At 53.4% G+C, this 19,254-nt stretch overlaps 1 protein-coding gene across 8 annotated transcripts in view; it reads left to right on the forward strand.

Annotated features, from left to right (window-relative positions):
- The window catches only part of MYO9B (myosin IXB), a 91,205-nt gene that overhangs the window by 42,306 nt on the left and 29,645 nt on the right, over positions 1 to 19,254 (forward strand). For all 8 annotated transcript variants that reach the window (XM_045492460.1, XM_045492464.1, XM_045492467.1 and 5 more), the window contains exons 3-11: positions 5,033 to 5,127; positions 11,111 to 11,173; positions 11,590 to 11,689; positions 11,953 to 12,053; positions 13,676 to 13,805; positions 14,667 to 14,756; positions 16,829 to 16,945; positions 17,289 to 17,423; positions 18,852 to 18,973. In XM_045492460.1, coding sequence (XP_045348416.1) covers positions 5,033 to 5,127; positions 11,111 to 11,173; positions 11,590 to 11,689; positions 11,953 to 12,053; positions 13,676 to 13,805; positions 14,667 to 14,756; positions 16,829 to 16,945; positions 17,289 to 17,423; positions 18,852 to 18,973 — 953 coding nt within the window. The remainder of the gene's footprint in view (positions 1 to 5,032; positions 5,128 to 11,110; positions 11,174 to 11,589; positions 11,690 to 11,952; positions 12,054 to 13,675; positions 13,806 to 14,666; positions 14,757 to 16,828; positions 16,946 to 17,288; positions 17,424 to 18,851; positions 18,974 to 19,254) is intronic.

Consider the following 19,254-nt stretch of genomic DNA (forward strand, 5'->3'; position numbering starts at 1 on the left):
GCAGAATTATCTTGGGTTGGGCCACCTCAGCCTGGCTGGAAGGACAGCCACCCCGGGCAGGTATCCTGGGGGACTTCTCAACAGGGGAAATCCCTCCTCGGGGCTCACCTGTCAATACGGGAGGTGGGCAAGTGCGTTTGCCTTCGTGAGCTCATCACATGGGGCTTTCAGGTTTTGAAATCTGAAAGTGGTGTTCGCCTGATACGGTCCATCGAGACTTGTTTGGTTTTTGTGCGGGATGCACAAGAGACCAGGGTTGTAAGCTCAGAAGGGGCTCGGGAATCCACCTGCCTGCTCACCAGGCCCAGGGGGAGCGGCCTCAGCTGAAACAGGCAGGCACCAACAATAGGTCTGAAGAGGGAGCCCAGGCTGTGGGGACTGAGGGGGCCAATGCATGGGGCATGGCCTGGGAACGAGGACACTGGGTTCCAACCCAGGGTCACGTCCACCGCCTGCCTGCTCTCAGACTTCGGGGAGGTCGGCAGGCCTCTCTGTGCCTCGGTTCCCTCTTCTGAAATGGGGGTTGGCACAGGTGTCTCTTAGAGCAGAAGAAAGAGCCAGAAGCTCCAATCGCGCCTGGCGTGGGACTGGACTCCCCACAGGTCGTTCTGTGATCCTATCACCATCCTTCCTAAAATGTTTACCACGCGTCTCAGCCAGGAGCAGAGGCATCCCGTTTCAATAGAAAAGGCATCTTGTAAAATTTCTGCCTAAGTGAGAGGCTCTGCCTCGATGTCTCCAAATTAAGAAACCTTTTTGAATTTCCCAAAAGAGGAACCTCAAAGATCAGGACAGTTGGAAGAAAATCAGATGGCCTCCAGCTCTTGGCATTCTTGGCGGGGGGGGACGGTGGCCTGGTGGGCACACCGTGCCCCCCCCCCCGGGCCCAGGTATCATCTGCCCCATCAGAGGGAGGGCGGGGGTGCTGCTCCTTTGTTAGTGTGACCTAAAAACCGTGCCTGGAGAATTTTAAATTACAGAGTCGTCTCTTAATGGGTTTCTTCTTCTATCAGGATTCCTTCCATTTTTTTTTTTTTCTTCCCAAAGTGTGCAACTTGTATTAGAGATGTGTACTTTTATGTTATATAAGGAGGGGGGTGGAAAATGTGTCCAGGAAAGGAGAGGCCTGTTCTCCCATAGCATTTTGCCAGCGCTGTGGGTTTTCTGGCCTGGTGGGAAGGCAGCATTAGCATGTGGCCTCCGCAGCCCCCATGCCAGATCACATCGCATCATTGCTGGCACCCTGATCCAGCTTCCTCCCCCCCCCCCCACCCGGGCCCCACATGACCACCATGCACACCGTCCTCCCTTGTGCCATCTTGCGCCCTGAGCCCGTGCGTGCACCGGTCCAGCCCCCAGAGCAGCTACATAATAGTTCCCCTGGCCGCGCGCGCCAGGCCGGCATTTCCTCCTCCTCGGACGTATAATAGCGGCAACCGGATATTTTTAGACTGGCTTTGAAAAGTCGCAGTGTTCTGAGACCGCATACCAGACACATGAGGTCACTGCCCACCCCCCCACCCCCACACCAAAGCCTGGGCTGCACGGGGCTGGTGGGCCCTCACATCCCGAAGACTTTCCCTCTTGCGGTCCCCAGGACGCCAGCCCTGTTTCCTTAGAAATCCCACAGAGACTTGTCCCGAGTTCAAAAGGGGGACGGCTGTGGGCTCTTGGGCTGTGCATGCACATTGTTGGTGAGCTTCTGTAGCGGGGCCCCGACTACAGGGGCCGCAGCACAGAAAGAGGCCTGGTCCCCGGGGGAAGGAGCCCACACGGGCTCGGGCATCGCTTCCCCATCTGCTCGTAGTTAGGCAGGAGGGCTTGCTCACCGAGTTTATTTTCGTTTGACGCAGGGGGAGGGCCCTGGCCCGTCCTCCGCTCCAATGCCACCCCGCAGGGTCTCGTAAGGGATGAAGGGAGGCAGCGGACCCACTGCCCGCTGATTCCCAGAGCAGAACTTGAGGAGTCTACGGGCTTCATTCCAAACAAACAAACAAACAAACAAACAAACAAAACACGATCCCAAAGCCGAACTCGGGGGGAGCAAGGGATTCAACCTAGAAAGACAGTTTGCTTCCTCACAGGACTCCACAGGCCTGCAGTGCACGTGGGGACCCTCAGGACGGGATGAAGGGCCCGCAGAGCCCTCGACCACCCAGCCTTGCAGACCCGTCGTACCTCCCTCTGTATATAGCAGGGCTACCCGACAGTTCAGCCAGCTCTGGGGACATTTTTGGTTGTCGCTGATGCTGCTGGCCTCTGGCAGGTGGAGGCCAAGGACGCTGCTCAGGACCCAACAGCACACAGACGGTCCCACCGCTGAGAAGGATCCAGCCCCGAGGATCAGCAGTGCCGAGGCTGGGGACCCTGCGCTGGGTTCCACAGACACTTGGGAGAGCAGGCAGTCCCAGACCTGGCCCCAGGCTGTTGTCACCCAGCTACTGGGCCAGCAGCTCAGTCACACGTCAGGACCTGGTCGTTCCCACTGGCTGAAGAGCCCGTGTGTTTAACTCAGCTCTTCGAAGACTTTCAAAACCCGGCCAATGGACACGTCCTAAGGAAGCATTTGTGAAGACGAGAAGGGGCCCCTGTGGCCGCTGACTTGGGAAAGTGCCTCCTCAGACTGGGTTCTGCCTCCATGAGGCCATGGAGAGCCCCCCCCCAACCCCAAAAGTGCCCAGCCGCCACCCCTGCCCCGAGCAGAGCCCCCATTTCCATCACTGGGCCAGGTTGCCTCCCTGGGGCACCTCCTTCATCGTTCCTCTCCTGCTGGGTGACTTGGCCTCAGGTCTTTCAGCAGGGCCCATTCTTGGGGTCTGGAGCCCCTGGAGCAGTGGGGCAGGAAGTTGCTTGTCCTGTGATCCCCATCTGCCAGGCACCTGACAGCCCGGTGCCGCTGTCCTGGTTCCGGGCTCTGCTGATTGGAGCCATTCTCAAAGGAAGTGTCCCGGCAGACACTTCTTCGTGGGGCCTTCACATCGCGACACCAGAAGCTCTGATCAGGGATCTGCTACATCCATTTCCCTGTAGAATGAAGCCTTTAAGAAAATCCTGCTTGCTCTCTGTGGGCGCGTCTCCCGGTCCCTGAGTCCCCTGCGAGCCTCTCCACCTCTCCCTGCCCTGCCCTCATCCCCCTGGCCCACCGGACCCTCACACACCTACACTCAGCCCCCAAACCCCTGTAGACCTTGACAGTGGCCTTGCCACTTCCTTCCCGCTGCCCTCACGCCTTCCCAGCCTTCCACACAGCTAAGCCTTCTCGAACTGGAACACTGTTGGCCTGACACCCTCCTTGTGGCCACCAGGCTTCCCTTTCTGTGTGTGAGTGGGGCATCACCCCACCCCATGTCACCCCTTCTTTGGCGCCTGGAGACACAAGGGCTTGGACAGCCGAGCGCCAGTCTCCATGACCCATTCTGCCTTTCTCTCCTCATCTGCCCAGCCCCGTGGCCCCCACATCTGCCAGTGTCTTTCTCCCTGAAAACAGGGAACACCCCCCCCAGCACCTTCTTCTTCCCTGCCCTGCGTTCCCCCAAGGTTTTATCATATGTTCCCCCTGCCTGTTCACCCCTTAGGGCTGTTGGATACCTCATGGAAAGGGGGGCACCCCAAAAACCTGGGCAGGGTGTGTGCTTTGTCTTAATCTGGGTGGTGGACCCTTAGGAGGCTCCAGAGGGACCCCACTGAGTCACAGACTCCATGCACTATTCATACTTTCCTCTATGTATTGGAAATAAAGCCCTGATTCGTGCCACAATGAAAATGAACCCCAAAAGCATCATGCGGAGTGAGGGACACCAGACAAAAAAGCCACAAAATGTATGCTCCCACCTAGGTGAAATGTCCCAAACAGGCAATTCCATAGAGGCGGAAAGCAGATTGATGGCTGTCGGGGGCTGGAGGAGGCAGGGGGCGGGGGTGGGAAGTGAGTTCTAATGGGGATGGGGTCTCCTTTTGGGGTGATGGAAATGTTCTGGAATGAGACAGAGGTGACAGTTACACAACACTGGGAACGTACTAAATGCCACTGAATTGTTTATTTTAAAACGGTTAAGTTTGTGTTATGCCAGTTTTACTCCAGTCAAAAAGCTCGCCAAGGCGCTTGGGTGGCTCAGTCGGTTAAGTGACCGACTCTCGATTTTGGCTGACGGTTCATGAGTTCGAGCCCCAAGTCGGTCTCTGCGCTGACAGTGCGGAGCCTGCTCGGGGTTGCGTCTCTCTCCCCCTCCCCCTACAGTGTGCCTGCGTGCTCTCTCTCTCTCTCAAAAGAAATAAACTTTGAAAAAATTTGCCGTGAACTGGCTTGCCATCCCACAGAATTACAGAACCCCCTCCAGGACGGAACGTGTCTCCACATCTGCTTCCTCCTACCCAGCCTCATAGTCTTCTGGAGCCCAGCGCCCATCTCAGCCCAGGGCCCAGCAACCTCCTTTCAGAACGGGCCAAATAGTAAATATTTTCAGCTTTGCAGGCCCGCAGGTCTCTCTCGTGGCTACTCTGCTGTGAACGGTATAGAAGCAGCCGTGAAAGATCCGTAAATGAGCGGGCCTGGCTATCCACCAATAAAACGTCATTTACAGACACGAAAATGTGAATAGGATTTTCATGTGTCAGGAAATAATATTCTTCTTGGGTTTTTTTTTTTTTTTTTTTTAATGATTTACAAATGTAAAAACCACTCTTGGCTCACAGGCAGTACAAAAATAAGCAGCAGACTGGATTTAGCCCACGGGCCAGAGTTCACCGTATGAACAATTGTAACTGAAAAAGGATGCCGCTGATTGGCCTTTTTCACGTCCGAGACTTAACACTTGGACCCCCCTCACCCAACCCAAACCCAGAGATAAAGCGTTCAGTATGGTGCAGCCCACCTGGGCCTCACACCTTCGGGTTCTCCAGTTCTCGGGCCGCCGGGTGACTTCAGCCAAATGAGCGTCCACGGTGCCCAGGGGGACCTCCGAGGCCCCAGGCTGAGGCGCGTGTAGACATGTCATCCTCGTGATCTGAAAACCTGCTTCCGTTTTCCTCACAGGCTTTTGGGAATGCCAAAACAGCCCACAACAACAATTCCAGTCGATTTGGGAAATTCATCCAAGTCAACTACCTGGAGAGTGGCATCGTGAGAGGGTGAGTTGGTAGGCATCTAGCTGTGTACCACCAGCCTTGGTCTGGGGTCCTGGGGCATCCCTGTAAGGAAGAGCCAGCCTGGGAGCTCAGTGTTGACATTACGGCCGTGCAGACACGTGTGGATCGTACGGAGACGCAAATGTGATTTTTTTTTTTTTTTTTCCGAAGTCATTGATGTGAAGATCTGAACTGTGGGTCAAAGTGGGAGGTGTAGGTGCAGGAGGGGCGGGACCTCTGTCCCCCGGTCATGGAGCATGGGCCCCGGTGCCCAAGAAGCAAGTACGATGACCTGAAGGTGCTAGTCTGCCAGGAACTGGCAAGGACACGCCAAGCTATATCTTGGTCTTGATGAGGTTTTGAATTTGGTGGCTCTGGAGATACCACAGGCAAAGCTGATGCGGACCGTGGAGTTTGCCAAACGTGTGCCCCTTTAGCCAGGAGAAGACGTAAAAGACGTAATGCTGGGTAGCGAGTTGAAGCGGTTGTCCAGGGAAGTACTCAAGGGTGGGTAGATGGCTAGACGGGAGGGAGGGAGGAAGGGGAGATAGATTCATGGATAGATCCATGGGTGTGTGGGTAGATGGATAGATGGATAGATTCTTGGGTATGTGGGTGAATGGATAGATGCATAGATTCATGGGTGGGTGGATGGATTCATTGGATGGGTGATGGATGGATGGATGGATGCTTGGATGGATGGATGGATGGATGGATGGATGGATGGATGGATGGATGCTTGGATGGATAGATTCATGGATTGGGTAGGTGGGGAGGTGGATAGGCTCATTGCTAGATGGATAAATTCATAGGTGGCTGAGTTCGTAGGTTGATGGATTCATGGATGGATGGATGGATCAGGTAGATGGGTGAGTGGGTGGGTGGTAACTGGGCTGTGAAGTTGATTGCCTGGTGGAAGTTAAAACAGACCAGCATTTTGTGCCGAAAATGTGAGTTCTGGAGGCATGGTTACCTCAGCTATATGTGTAACGTTGAAATCGTGCTCATTTACACTGTGTGTAGCAGTTATGCTTATGAAAATATCTGGCAGTTGTGTGCAGCAAATTAACGTGATAAGGAATTATCTGTTTTGTCATAGTATTTAAGCCATGTCATTTAAGAATTCTATTCTGAAGGATTTCTTGTTTAAAAAGTATATATTCTGGGGGCGCCTGGGGGGCTCATGTCACGATCTCAGAGTTCATGGGTTTGTGCCCTGCATCCGGTTCTGTGCTGACAGCTCGGAGCCTGGAGCCTGCTTCAGGTTCTGTGTCTCCCTCTCTCTCTCTGCCCCACCCCTGCTCACGCTCTGTTTCTCTGTGTCTCTCAAAAAATGAATAAATGTTAAAAAAAAATTTTTTTTTAAGTATATATTCTGAAAAAAAAAAAGCATTCTGGGTAGTTGCAGTTGGTTAAAACGTAATTGTGATTGAATACTACACAGTGTTTTGGGCATTTTTTACTATGCAAAGCTCTTATGGGCCAATAAAACTCTTTTTTTTTTTTTTTTTAATTTTATTTTTGAGAGAGAGAGAGAGAGCAAGCAAGGGCAGGGCAGAGAGAGGGGGATGGACAGAGGATGTGAAGTGAGCTCTGCACTGACAGAGAGCCCAATGTGGGACTTGAACTCACGAACCATGAGATCATGACCTGAGCCGAAGTTGGACGCTTAACCGACTGAGCCACACAGGCGCCCTTGCCAATAAAACTCTCTCAAAGTAAAAAAAAAAAAAAAAAAAAAAGGCATCTTGGCACAATCCAAGGTTATTCAAAGGGATCCTCCCTGCTTCCACATTCTTTTTTTTTTTTAAATTTTTTTTTAATGTTTATTTATTTTTGAGACAGAGACAGCGCATGAGCGGGGGAGGGGCAGAGAGAGGGAGACACAGAATCCGAAGCAGGCTCCAGGCTCCGAGCCGTCAGCACGGAGCCTGACGCAGGGCTTGAACTCATCAACCTCAAGATCATGACCTGAGCCAAAGTCGGACGCTCAACCGACTGAGCCCCCCAGGCGCCCCTCTGCTTCCACATACTGATGTGAGGGTCTGCAGTGGCGGCAGATTTATACCCGTTCCAGGTGATGCTCTGAGCAGCGGGGTGAGAAGCCCCAAATGTTCGATGTGGGGAGAGCTAAGCAGCAGGACTAGAGGCCTAGAGAAGGCTCCAGCATTTCGGGAATGGAGAAGTCCTCAAGTGGCAGGGCCCGGGGATAGGGTCCAAATTATATAGGTTCTTCTCTCCCTCTAACCTGACTGATGATCGTTTCAAATGCCAGTTCGTATTCAAGACACAAGCAGGAATGTTGTTTTCCCGAGTCCTTCAGCCTCTGGCTTCTTTCCTTTTTCCCACTGGCTCCAGGGGGCGGTGGTATGGGTGAGGGACACCCCAATAATGACACTTCTCTTCTGGTTCCTCAGCCCCCCCCCCCCACAGACCATCTAGTGGTCCCCCCGCCCAGCACTGCTGGGCCCCTCCACGGGCACCGCCACCCACCCACGTTGCAGGGCAACTGACCAGCCAGAGATGCCCAGAATTATACCTTGTCTACAGTCCTGGGGGCTCCGTCAGGGGACCAGAGACACCAGAAGGCTGCCTCATGTTTTCCTGGGTCCCGGACTGGCTCTGCAGCCGTGGGCCAGACACTAGAGCCCTTGCTCCCAGCTCACTCCTCTGTGTGGCCTGTGTTTGGTGTCCTGGGGCTGCCTTAACAAAGTGCCACGAACCGGGGGCTCAGAACAACAGGAGTCTGTTGTCTCCCAGCCCTGAAGATACAGAAATCAAGACGTAGGCAGGACAGCGCTCCCTCCGGAGGCCACGGAAGAGGGTTCTTCATGCCCCTCTTGCAGCTTCTGGTGACCCCAGGCCTGTCTTGGCTTGTGGCCACATCACCCCAATCTCTGCTTCCACGTGGCATCACGTGGCCTTCTCCTCTGTGTCTCTCCGTGATTCTCTTCTACCTTTCAGGACATTTGTCCTTGGATTCAGGGTTCACCCTGATCATGGAGGATGATCGTATCTCCAGATCCTTCCCTTAATCGCATCTCCAAAGACCTTTTTCCAAATAAGGCGACATTCACAGGGTCCAAGTGGACATTGCTTCTGGGGGCCACCGTTCGCGACCCAGTACTCCAGCAAGGGCTGGCCCTCCGCTAACTGGTACAGCCTGTTCTTCCTGCCACAGCCTCCCGTCAAGCTCAGGGCCAGAGGCCTCGGTGGCAGGATCTTAGAGACCAACTTCTGAAAGTCGTATGTGTGGCCTCAGATTCAGGAGAGGAAGTCCCACCTCGGCCCATGACCGTGGCCTGCCCACGCTCCAAGGAGGAGGTGCACTTCCTGTCCGGGGAGTGGCCATGGCCAGCTGGAGAAGAGCAGGCCCAGACCCGGTTCTGCTTTTGGGGAGGTGACACTTCTCAGTGCCATTTCCTATGGAGGCTAAGGGTCAGGGACAGTCCAAGGCTTCTTCCAGTTCCCCAATCTGCAAGGCCTCGTCTTCCTGTGGGTTCAGTGGCTCCGTGTCGGGGGATCGCTGGCCCCCTACAAACCCGCCAATAGGGGCCTGGGGCCTCAAAAATGATCAGGAAAGGGAAGGGGCTGTCATCGTCAAATGACAACTCAGTGCCAGTGAGGGGTCACTGTCCTCCCCTTACGCTGACACAGCACAGGGAATTGGCCACAGGGGTAGATTCAAACAGGAGTCTGATTCTAGAACCAGATGCAGCCTCCCTCCCCAGGAGAACAAACCGCCGATAACTAAAATAGTTACTAGCTGGGGCGAGAAATAGAAAAAACATGGGCTTGAAAGAAGAGAGGACACAGGCTGAGCCCGTGGAGCCCCACCCGTGCATGTTTTGTGTGCATGTGTCCCAGGCAAGGCTGCAGACAGAAGACTGTTGTCCTGAAGAGAGAGGCAGGTGGCCTCCCGAAAGCCCTGGATCAGAGGCCCGGTGCTGCCCCCACCCCCCCACCCTGCCACCCCTCGGCCACCAGCTGCCTCTCCTGTAAAACACAGTGGGCTCCGGGGCTCGTAGGTGGCTCAGTCGGTTGAGCATCGGACTTCAGCTCCAGTCATGATGTCACAGCTCGTGAGTTCGAGCCCCGCGTCAGGCTCTGTGCCGACAGCTCGGACCCTGGAGCCTGCTTCCGATTCTGTGTCTCCCTCTCTCTCTCCGCCCTTCCCCTGCTCATGCTCTATCTCTGTTTCTCTTTAAAAAAAAAATAAATAAAGGGGCGCCTGGGTGGCTCAGTCGGTTAAGCGGCCGACTTCGGCTCAGGTCATGATCTCTCGGTCCATGAGTTCGAGCCCCGCGTCGGGCTCTGGGCTGACGGCTCAGAGCCTGGAACCTGCTTCCGATTCTGCATCTCTCTCTGTCTGACTCTCCCCTGTTCATGCTCTGTCTCTCCCTGTCTCAAAAATAAATAAAACGTTAAAAAAAAATTTTTTTTTAATCAATAAATAAAACATTAAAAAAAAAAAAGAAAATTAAAAACACAAGAGGCTCAAACAAGGGTTGCATGCAGAGCCCTCCAGCTCCCACCCGTGGTGATGGTGGAACCCGTGAAAGACCAGCCCCTCTGGCCCCAGAGAGTGTGCAGGGAGCAGGGCCAATGCAGGCTTGGGTCCCCGCCAGGCCACTTCCCTCCTGTGGAGTCCCAGGCAACATGTGGCCTCTTCAGTTTTTAGTACCTCATCTATCAGTGGAAGCCACAGTGCCCGCCCCCCGGGCGGAAGGATTCAGGGCACCTAATCCTTGCAAACCAGTGCTTAGAAAGTAGTAGATGCTGGGGTTTGTGGGTGGCTCAGTCAGTTGAGCGTCCGACTTCGGCTCAGGTCACGATCTCACGGTTCATGAGTTTGAGCCCCACATCAGGCTTTTCGCTGACAGCTCAGAGCCTGCTTGGAATTCTCTCTCTCCTCCCTCTCTCTGCCTCTCCCCCCACTCGCGCCTGGGCTTTCTCTGTCTCCTCAAAATAAGTAAATAAACTAACAGAAAAGAAGGATGCTGAAGGAAAATTCGCCCTTACTGCTGTCAGCATTCAGAGTATGGCGGCAGAGGTCCCTGGCCCCTGCCCTAGGGCCACACAGCAAACATTCAAACGTCCCTGGGCTGATGAACAGGCCGACGCAATGTGGCGGATCCAGCCATAAGAAGGAATGGAGTTCTGGTACATGCCCCCATGTGGCAGAATCCTAGAATCATTGGGCCAAGGTGACAAGGCAGACACAGTATATATACCAAATGCTCGTATTTCTTTCAAATTCTAGAAAATGCAAACTAATCTATAGCGGAGCCGATCGGTGGCTGTTTCGGGGTGGGGTGGGAGGCAGGGAGGGATGACCAAGGCCCAGGAAACTTGGTCATGGTGGCGGGCACACAGGTGTCACCACCAGTCACCAGTTCACACGCTTTTCGCTTGTCGTACATCAGGGACCGCTGGTAAAGCTCTCGAGAGAAAATGTGTAGATTACGGAAGGATCCAGTCAAAAATCACCCGGTTGAAGCATGCGCGGTCTGTATCGGTAATAAAGCTGTAGAAAAAAGTAGAAAACGAACCTGTTATCATCTTATAGTTAGATTTTTTTTTTCGGGGGGGAGGGGCGGAGAGAGAATCTCTCTTTTTTTAACGTTTAAGAGAGAGCACACGCATGTGTGCACACACAAGGAAGAGAGGGGCGGAGAGAGAGAGAATCCCGAGCAGGCAACACGCTCAGTGCAGAGCCCAACGAGGGGCTCGACCCCACAACCCTGGGATCACGACCTGACAAGAGTCAGACACCTGAGCCATCCGGGCGCCTATAGGCTGATCGTATTTCTAGAGGTGATTTAGGCGCCCGTGGTTTACCTTGGGTCAAAGGAAGTTAGTCCACAGCTGGCGTCCTGATGGTGTAACAGACGACACCCGTTCCTTCCAGAAAAGCGTATCAAAAGGTAACATTTTCTCCCTTCATTTTTTTTTTTTTTTTTTTTTTTTTTCCTTTTAATGACAGGGCTGTGGTGGAAAAATACCTGCTGGAAAAGTCTCGCCTGGTCTCTCAAGAGAAGGACGAGAGGTAAGAGGAAATTTTCTCAGTGACCCGCCGTATCTGCCTTCTTCCCGCACAAAGGAGAGAAGCAGGTGACTTGGCCCCACGGGAGGCAGCGGCCCGTCTCCCCGGAGTGAGCTGCTCTGTGGCCGCGAGCTTTGCACTCCTACCTCCTGAAAGCCACCTTTTGCCCTTAATTTTTGTGCCTCCCCTGGGCTTTTCCCCAGAGTAACACCCCCGCCCCCCCAGCCCCAGAAACATAGTCACTGGCAAAGCTCACAGCTTCATTTTCTTCTCAAGACGTAACGGGAATCGACGTATTGTCTCAAATTTGTACGTATTCGAGGCGCCCTCCTTCCCATAAACGGTATTAGTAGCGGCTTGAAGCGTAACTGCTGCTTGGCCCCCCAAAACGCATTTTTCCTCCCCATTTGGACCCACAGGAACTACCACGTGTTTTATTACTTGTTACTTGGGGTCAGCGAGGAAGAGCGTCAAGAATTTCAGCTCAAGCAGCCTGAAGATTATTTCTACCTCAACCAGGTAAACAGCCCCGAGCCCCGGCCACAAACGCTGCCTCTGTTCCCCACGGGCTGTTTACGCGCCACGGGGCGGTCAGAGGCTGTCTGCCCGGGCCCTCGCTGGGCCTCCGAACAGACTCCGAGGCGGCCCAGAGGAGGCGGCATAAAGGGGCCCATTCATCCCCCGTGTCCCGAGCCCTGCCCCCTCGGTTCCAGCCAAAATCCTTCTCGCACGCCACCCTCACCGGCCCAGAAATACCCAGTGTGCCCCTGACTGTTTTCCAGCATAACTTGAAGATCGAAGATGGAGAAGACCTGAAGCATGACTTTGAAAGACTCAAGCAGGCCATGGAGATGGTGGGCTTCCTCCCTGCCACCAAGAAGCAGTAAGTGGGCGAGCCGGCCGGCCCACCTTCTCCTGCGCGGACCCCCCCCCCCCCCACCTTACCGGGCCCTTTCTGAGAGCTGACTGATGGCCCAGCAGGAACTAAGGCACTAAGGAGGGCTGCCTGGTGATGATGGGCACAGGAGGAGGGGCTCGCTCGTCATTAGTCGTTGGGAGACACAAGACCACGGGGCTTTCTCCCAGCAACGCACACGTGCTTAACACTTACACGTGGTTAAGGTCCTGAATGTTCCCTGCCATGTATTTTTGCCACAATTAAAAATTTTTTTTGATTGGTTTTGGAAGCCACACGGGGGCCTTCTCCACACCTGCCCGATGGCCAGTACACCCAGCGGGAGCGCTTGCCCGCTTCTGGAAGGGCACACGTCAGGCCAGCCACTTTGGAAAAGTGTTTGCAGGCTCTACCAGAGCTGTGTGTGCACAACTAAATGCACACGTGCTCAAAGACATGCACACGACAGCCTCGTTATTAACAGCCAAAAAGATTGAATTCCGCCCCCTCCCGCCACACACACACACACACACACACAAATGCCCACCAGCAGGAGATTAAATAAATAAACAGCTATATATGGTGCAGGGGTTGGCAAACTCTCCGTAAAGGGTCAGATAGTAAAATTTTCCATTTTGAGGGCCAGACGGTCCCTGTTACACGTTCTTCTCCGTGTTGTGTTTAGTTTCTTAACCATACTCTTAAAAACTTAACCATTCTTAGCTCAGAGGCCGGACGATAACGGACCGTAGATTGCGGACCTCTGGACTCCGCACACAGCAGTGGTCTTCTCCCGGGGCGCCGTATCTGGAGACATTTTTGGTTATCACACTGTGTAGGGGTGGGGGAGGAGGGACAATACTATACCAGCATCTCGTAGGCGGAGGCACCCCGCGGTGCAGGGGACAGCCCTCCGCAGCAAAGAATGATTTGGTCACACACATCAGCAGTGCCAAGGCTGAGATGCCAAGAATGCACAAGCCAGGTCTATACGTGGTAACATGCGTGCCCCCCCCCCCCCCCCCCCCCACGCACCACAGTGTTCCAGTGACAGGCCGGATACAAGTACATATCCGTTCACGGACGGAACTTCCGTTCCGTTCATGTCATGTCCGTGACATCCAGTTCACGGACAGCATTCGCTACGAGGACAGCAGTTCCTCTGCAGGGCCTGGGGTGGGTTCCAGTGCCTGGAATGTTCTGTCTCTTGCTCTGAGTGCTAGTTACAGGGCTGCGTATATTTTGCGACGGTTCATCAAGCTCTGCGCTTGAGAGTTGTTTGCTTTCTTTGCCTGTTCTTTATGCATGGTGACGTAGTTTTTGGAATTTTTTTTTTCATGCATGTTAGGCCTCCATACAAAAAGTTTGTCACCAACCCCCCCCCCCCCAACTGGGGGGAGAGCGGGGAGGTGTGCCATCTGTCTCCGAAGTCACATACGTTCCACAAAGGGTCCCTGACCATGAGATTGGACGTGTTTTGTTTTGTTTTTAAACTTCGTATGTTCTGACCAGACCTGGCTGGTTTTACGAATTCAGCCCAATTGGCTGGAAGCTTCTGTCGTCTTACGACTCTGGAAACGTCCCCAACCCAGGCTCCTTTGCTCCCCCAGGATTTTTTCCGTCCTCTCTGCCATCCTGTACCTGGGCAATGTCACGTACAAGAAGAGAGCCACGGGCCGAGACGAAGGTCTGGAGGTCGGGCCCCCCGAGGTGCTGGACACGCTGTCACAGCTCCTGAAGGTACTGCTTGCTGGGCTCGGCCGTGGTGGCTGCGCTTCTGTGAGCCAGGGCTTGTCCGCCTGCTTCCTCCCCGCCATCTGTACAAAGCCTCTTCCTCGTTTCTGTTTTTCTCTCTCTCTCTCTTTAAGTGAAGTATAATTGCCCTCCAATATCGCGTTAGTTTCAGGTTGCAACATAATGATCCGCTATTTGTATGTATTGCAAAATGATTACCACAGTAAGTCTCGTTAACATCTGTCACCACACATCATTCCAGTTTGGGGGTTTTTTTGGTGTGTGTTTTTGGTTTTTTTTAGATTCCACATACGAGTGAGATCATACGGTACTCGTTTTGCTCTGTGTGATTTATTTCACTCAGCGTAATGCTCTCAAGGGCATCCCTTCTTTATTTTTAAAGGACTGCCTCCTGGGCATGGCTGCCTCCCCCCTCAGCCCCTCTTGTGAAAGGCCCTTTAAAGCCATACTTTGATCAGCAAGGTCATTTTCTCATTGGACCTGCTGGTCCCTCATCCACCGGCACTCAACCCCCCGCCTCTAGCTTGTGGAGGGGGCTTGGTGGTCAGGAGGGAACAGGCCAGGAGCCCACGCCTTCCAGCGACATCTATAAATGCAGGTTGGCAGGCTGCACACGGGCCCGCAGTGACACCTGGGCCCGTGTGACCATACTCCCAGGGCCATCGAGCCTGTGGGTGTAACGGTTCTGAAACCCAGTGAGCATAGCACACAGCACAGGGTGGGCGTAGGCACCCTTTCGGTACAGCTGCTGGGGGTCCTTCTCTCACCTTCCTCGGTGACAGGAGGACCTGCCCAACAAGCCCTCTATCCCCCGTCCCTTTCTCTCCCTCCTGGACTTCGAAACAGGTGAAGCGAGAAATCCTGGTGGAGGTTCTGACCAAAAGAAAAACCGTGACGGCCAATGACAAACTCATCCTTCCCTACAGTCTCAGCGAGGTGAGTGCCACCCTGGGCTCTCACGGGGCACCAGGCCCCAAACCATGACTTAGGGTGGGGGCTTTGGAAACAGCCAGCCTGGATAGTCTTTTTCCGATGTTTAAAGTGACAGAGGAGGAGGTGCCTGGGTGGCTCCGTTGGTTGAGCATCTGCCTCTCGACTTCAGCTCAAGTTGTGATCCTGGGGTCTTGGGATCGAGCCCTGCATCAGCCTTCGCGCTGACGACGGACCTGCTTAAGATTCTCTCTCTCTCTATCTCTCTCTCTCTCTCTCTCTCCCCCTCTGCCCCTCCCCCCTGCTTGCACACATGCTCTCTCTCTCAAATGTTTTTGAATGTTTTTATTTATTTTTGAAAGAGAGTGAGAGAGAGCATGACCACAGGAGGGGCAGAGAGAGAGGGAGACACACCATCTGAAGCACGTGTTTGTCTTGGTGTTCCCATGCTGGTTTTCACTAGCAGAGGACGGCCACCTGCAGCCCGCAGGCCAAATCCAGCCCACCGCCCGTTTTTGTAAATAAAGTTTCAGGGGCACACAGCCACACCCATTTGTTTCGGTGCTGCTCTCCTACTGCACGGGCAGAGCTGGGCCATCACAACACAGACCGTCTGGCCCTCCTATCGGAAACTACTGACCTTGTAGCCAGCATTTAAGATAGTTGACCCCCCCCCCACCCCAGGCTAGAGCATGACTTTTACAACCATTACGTGGGTCCCTAAATCTTGATAAGGCACCTCTCTCTCTGGCCTTTGCCCCAGCCAAGATACCTTCCCGGCAATGTGGTTTTCTTGCATTTTTACATGTCAAGAGCAATGGGACCTGCCGCTTGGATGGCCGCAGGAAAGTACCTAGCCACTGGGGGATTTTTAGTTGGTGGTGGAGGCCGCGTGGGCATCTTAAACAGGTACCGTGGACATTCTGAGCCCCCAAGGGCAAAGGTACCCTGCGATGTTATGTGAAAGTTGCTACAGGACACCCGAGACCCCAGCGGCGCCTCCAGCCCTTAGGGGCTCAACGCCAAGGGCAAGGTGCCAGGCGTGGGCCTCGTGGCCCCATTTCCACAACCACCCAGGAAAGCCATGTGTTGTAGATCTTTTTTTTTTTTTTTTTTTTTTTTTTTTAATTTTTTTTTTTTTTTTCAACGTTTATTTATTTTTGGGACAGAGAGAGACAGAGCATGAACGGGGGAGGGGCAGAGAGAGAGGGAGACACAGAATCGGAAACAGGCTCCAGGCTCCGAGCCATCAGCCCAGAGCCCGACGCGGGGCTCGAACTCACAGACCGCGAGATCGTGACCTGGTTGAAGCCGGACACTTAACCGACTGCGCCACCCAGGCGCCCCGATGTGTTGTAGATCTTAATTGCAGCCAGGTACATCTGTCGCAACTTAGATCTGAGTACATACAGAGAAGGAATTTCTTATTTCTCGTATGCAAATTAGACCTCAATAAACCTTTTTTTTTTTTTTTTTTTAATGTTTTACTTATTTTTAAGACAGAGAGAGACAGAGCATGAGCGGGGATGGGGCAGAGAGAGAGGGAGACACAGAATCCGAAGCAGGCTCCGAGCTGTTAGCACAGAGCCCGACGCGGGGCTCGAACTCACGAACTGTGAGATCATGACCTGGGCCGAAGTCCGACGCTCAACCGACAGAGCCACCTGGGCACCCCTTTTTTTTTTTTAATTTAAAAGTCATTACTGCTTTTATGCACACGATGGCATCCCCATGATGCTCCCAGAACCGCAGGGGACCTGGCTTTAAGCCCAGTTCGGCCTCTTGGCTGGTTGTCCCCACGGGCAGGCCGGGCTACCTCCCTGAGCCTGTGTTACATCCTTAGTCCCCAGGCTGCTGGAGAGACAGCCTTTGCTAAACCTTAGGCTGCCGGCTTCATAGTTCACGCCTCGCCTCGGGGAGTCCACGCTGACTGAGGTGTGTAAAGTGAGAGGAGGCGTGTCTGATGAGTTGGGCGTTTATTGTCACATCCTGGATTTTCCAGCGAGTGCAGACTTGGGCGTGGTGCGGCCCGGGGCCCACCTCATCAAGGTATGACACTCTCTGCTTCGTGCCCGCAGGCCATCACTGCCCGCGACTCCATGGCCAAGTCCCTGTACAGCGCCCTGTTCGACTGGATCGTGCTGCGGATCAACCACGCCCTCCTCAACAAGAAAGACATGGAAGAATGTGTCTCGGTGAGAGCCCCCACCCCTGCCTGCTCCACCAGGCAGGGCCGGGGAAGGCCGCGTGCTCAGTGTCGCACATCCTCGGCAGATGGCCTGCGATGTCGGGAACCAAGGCGGCTCCGGGTGGTATCGGGTGAGAGGCGGGTTTCTCCGAGAGGCAGGCCCAAGGAACCCGATGGGGTGCAGTCCAGAGGGCCCAGCGCACCACGAACACACGGGGCCCCTTGTGCGCATGTTACAGATTCCAAGGCAGCGACAGCAGAGCGTCCGGCCGAGCACAAAGCCCTCGCAGCCAAACAGGGCGCTTCGCGGGAGGATGCACCAGCAATAACCATTTTCTCTGCCTTCCCAGTGCTTGTCCATCGGGGTCCTCGACATATTCGGATTTGAAGACTTCGAGAGGAACAGCTTTGAACAGTTCTGCATCAACTATGCCAACGAGCAGCTTCAGTATTATTTCAACCAGCACATTTTCAAACTGGAACAGGTAAGGAAAGGCCGTCTTGTTGCCTGTGCAGCCCAAGGCGGGGACAGAAGGCGGGGACAGAAGGAGCCAGAGCCGGGATCTCCCTCGGGGCCCAGTTTGTGGATGAACCAGCCCTGGGATTTTTCTCTGCAAAAGAGAAAGTGTGGGAAAATCCTGCCCAGCCTTGGATGAGGCAGACCTTGGGGATATTTTTGTCTATGGGGCAATTTTGCACCATCCCTCGGCTCAGATGCGAAAATCCACTCAGTGGGAGAGCGGTGCAGTGGCCCTGGAAGGATCTGCTTTGGTCAAGAATATTGTCAGTCTGGCTTACCTGTCTCTTCCCTACCAAACACTCAGCCGTCTTTACCCATGTATTTATCCTTTACACTGATGATTCTGGCAGGGGGGAAGAAAATGATGGGTTTACGTAAATATCTAGCAGATTTTACTATTACACTTTCTTTCTGGCTGTTGAGCACTCGAAATGCGGCTGGTTCAAATTGAGGTGTGTGGCAAGAGTGAAACACTGCCAATTGCAAACACGTAGTGCGGAAGAAAAAGATTATAAACACAAAACGCCTCATCAATATCTTTTACATTGCTTACACGTTGACAGGACCGTAGTTTGGATATATTGGGTCTAAATGAAGTGTATTATTAAAGCTAACTTCACCAGTTTCTTCTTACGTTTTTTTTTTTTTTTTTTTTTTTTATGTTTATTTATTTTTGAGAGAGAGAGAGCAAGGGAGGGGCAGAGAGCTGGAGACACAGAATCCGAAGCAGGCACTCCAGGCTCTGAACTGTCAGCCCAGAGCCCAACGCGGGGCTCAAACCCACAAACTGAGGTCATGACCTGAGCTGAAGTTGGACACTTAACCGACTGAGCCACCCAGCCTCCCCTTACATTTTTAACTGTGATAAGAAAATTTGAAGTTAACGTAGGTCACTCACATTATTGGACATTGCAGTTCCACAGCAGAGGCCAGCAAATGGTAACTCACAGGTGGAATCCGGCCCCACGGCCAGTTGTTGTAAATAAACCTTTATTGGCACATGGCCACACCCACTTGGCTACCTATCACCTGTGGCCTCTTTGACATTGTAACAGCAGAATCGTGACTGACCCCGTCTAGCTCATAAAGCTTAACACGTTACCACGGCCCTTTACAGAGAAAGTTCACTGACCCCCCTGGGACGTTTTAAGTGCAATCTTAAGCATCTTGTGTGATGGATGTTTAAACACGTGCATTCTTGTTTCCTGTTACTAGTGCTTTTGCAATAACTAATAGATCTCCATTGCTATCTTAACGTGTATTGTGTTATTTACATGTGTATGTGTAAATAGGTACACACGTACGTAAATATGTGTATATACAACGTGTACTATGTAAACACACATGTAGCCATGAGATAGTGACATTCTCAGCTAACCGCCGAACCCCGCAGGAGGAATACCAGAGCGAAGGGATCTCATGGCACAACATTGACTATACGGATAACGTCGGCTGCATCCATCTGATCAGCAAGAAACCCACTGGGCTCTTCTATCTGCTGGATGAAGAGAGCAAGTAAGTGTCCACGGCCCGGTGCCCGCACAGAGCTGGTTCCCGAGCCCCTGGAGCCTCACCCTGAATCCACACCGTCCCCGAGAACTTCTGAGTTCGTCCAACTCACTCAACCACAAATCCTGACCTATCCATGCACGTAGCGGTCATCACAGAAATGTTAACACGTGCAGTGGCTGAACTCTGAAACACACCCGCACCTGGGCGTTCTTAAGAAAGGGACCTGGGGCCCGAGTCTAGAAACTGGGCTCCGGGGTGATGCATCCTCGCAAAGGGCAGTGTAC

This window comes from Leopardus geoffroyi, chromosome A2 (assembly GCF_018350155.1).
Source record: "Leopardus geoffroyi isolate Oge1 chromosome A2, O.geoffroyi_Oge1_pat1.0, whole genome shotgun sequence".
Lineage (NCBI taxonomy): Eukaryota > Metazoa > Chordata > Mammalia > Carnivora > Felidae > Leopardus > Leopardus geoffroyi.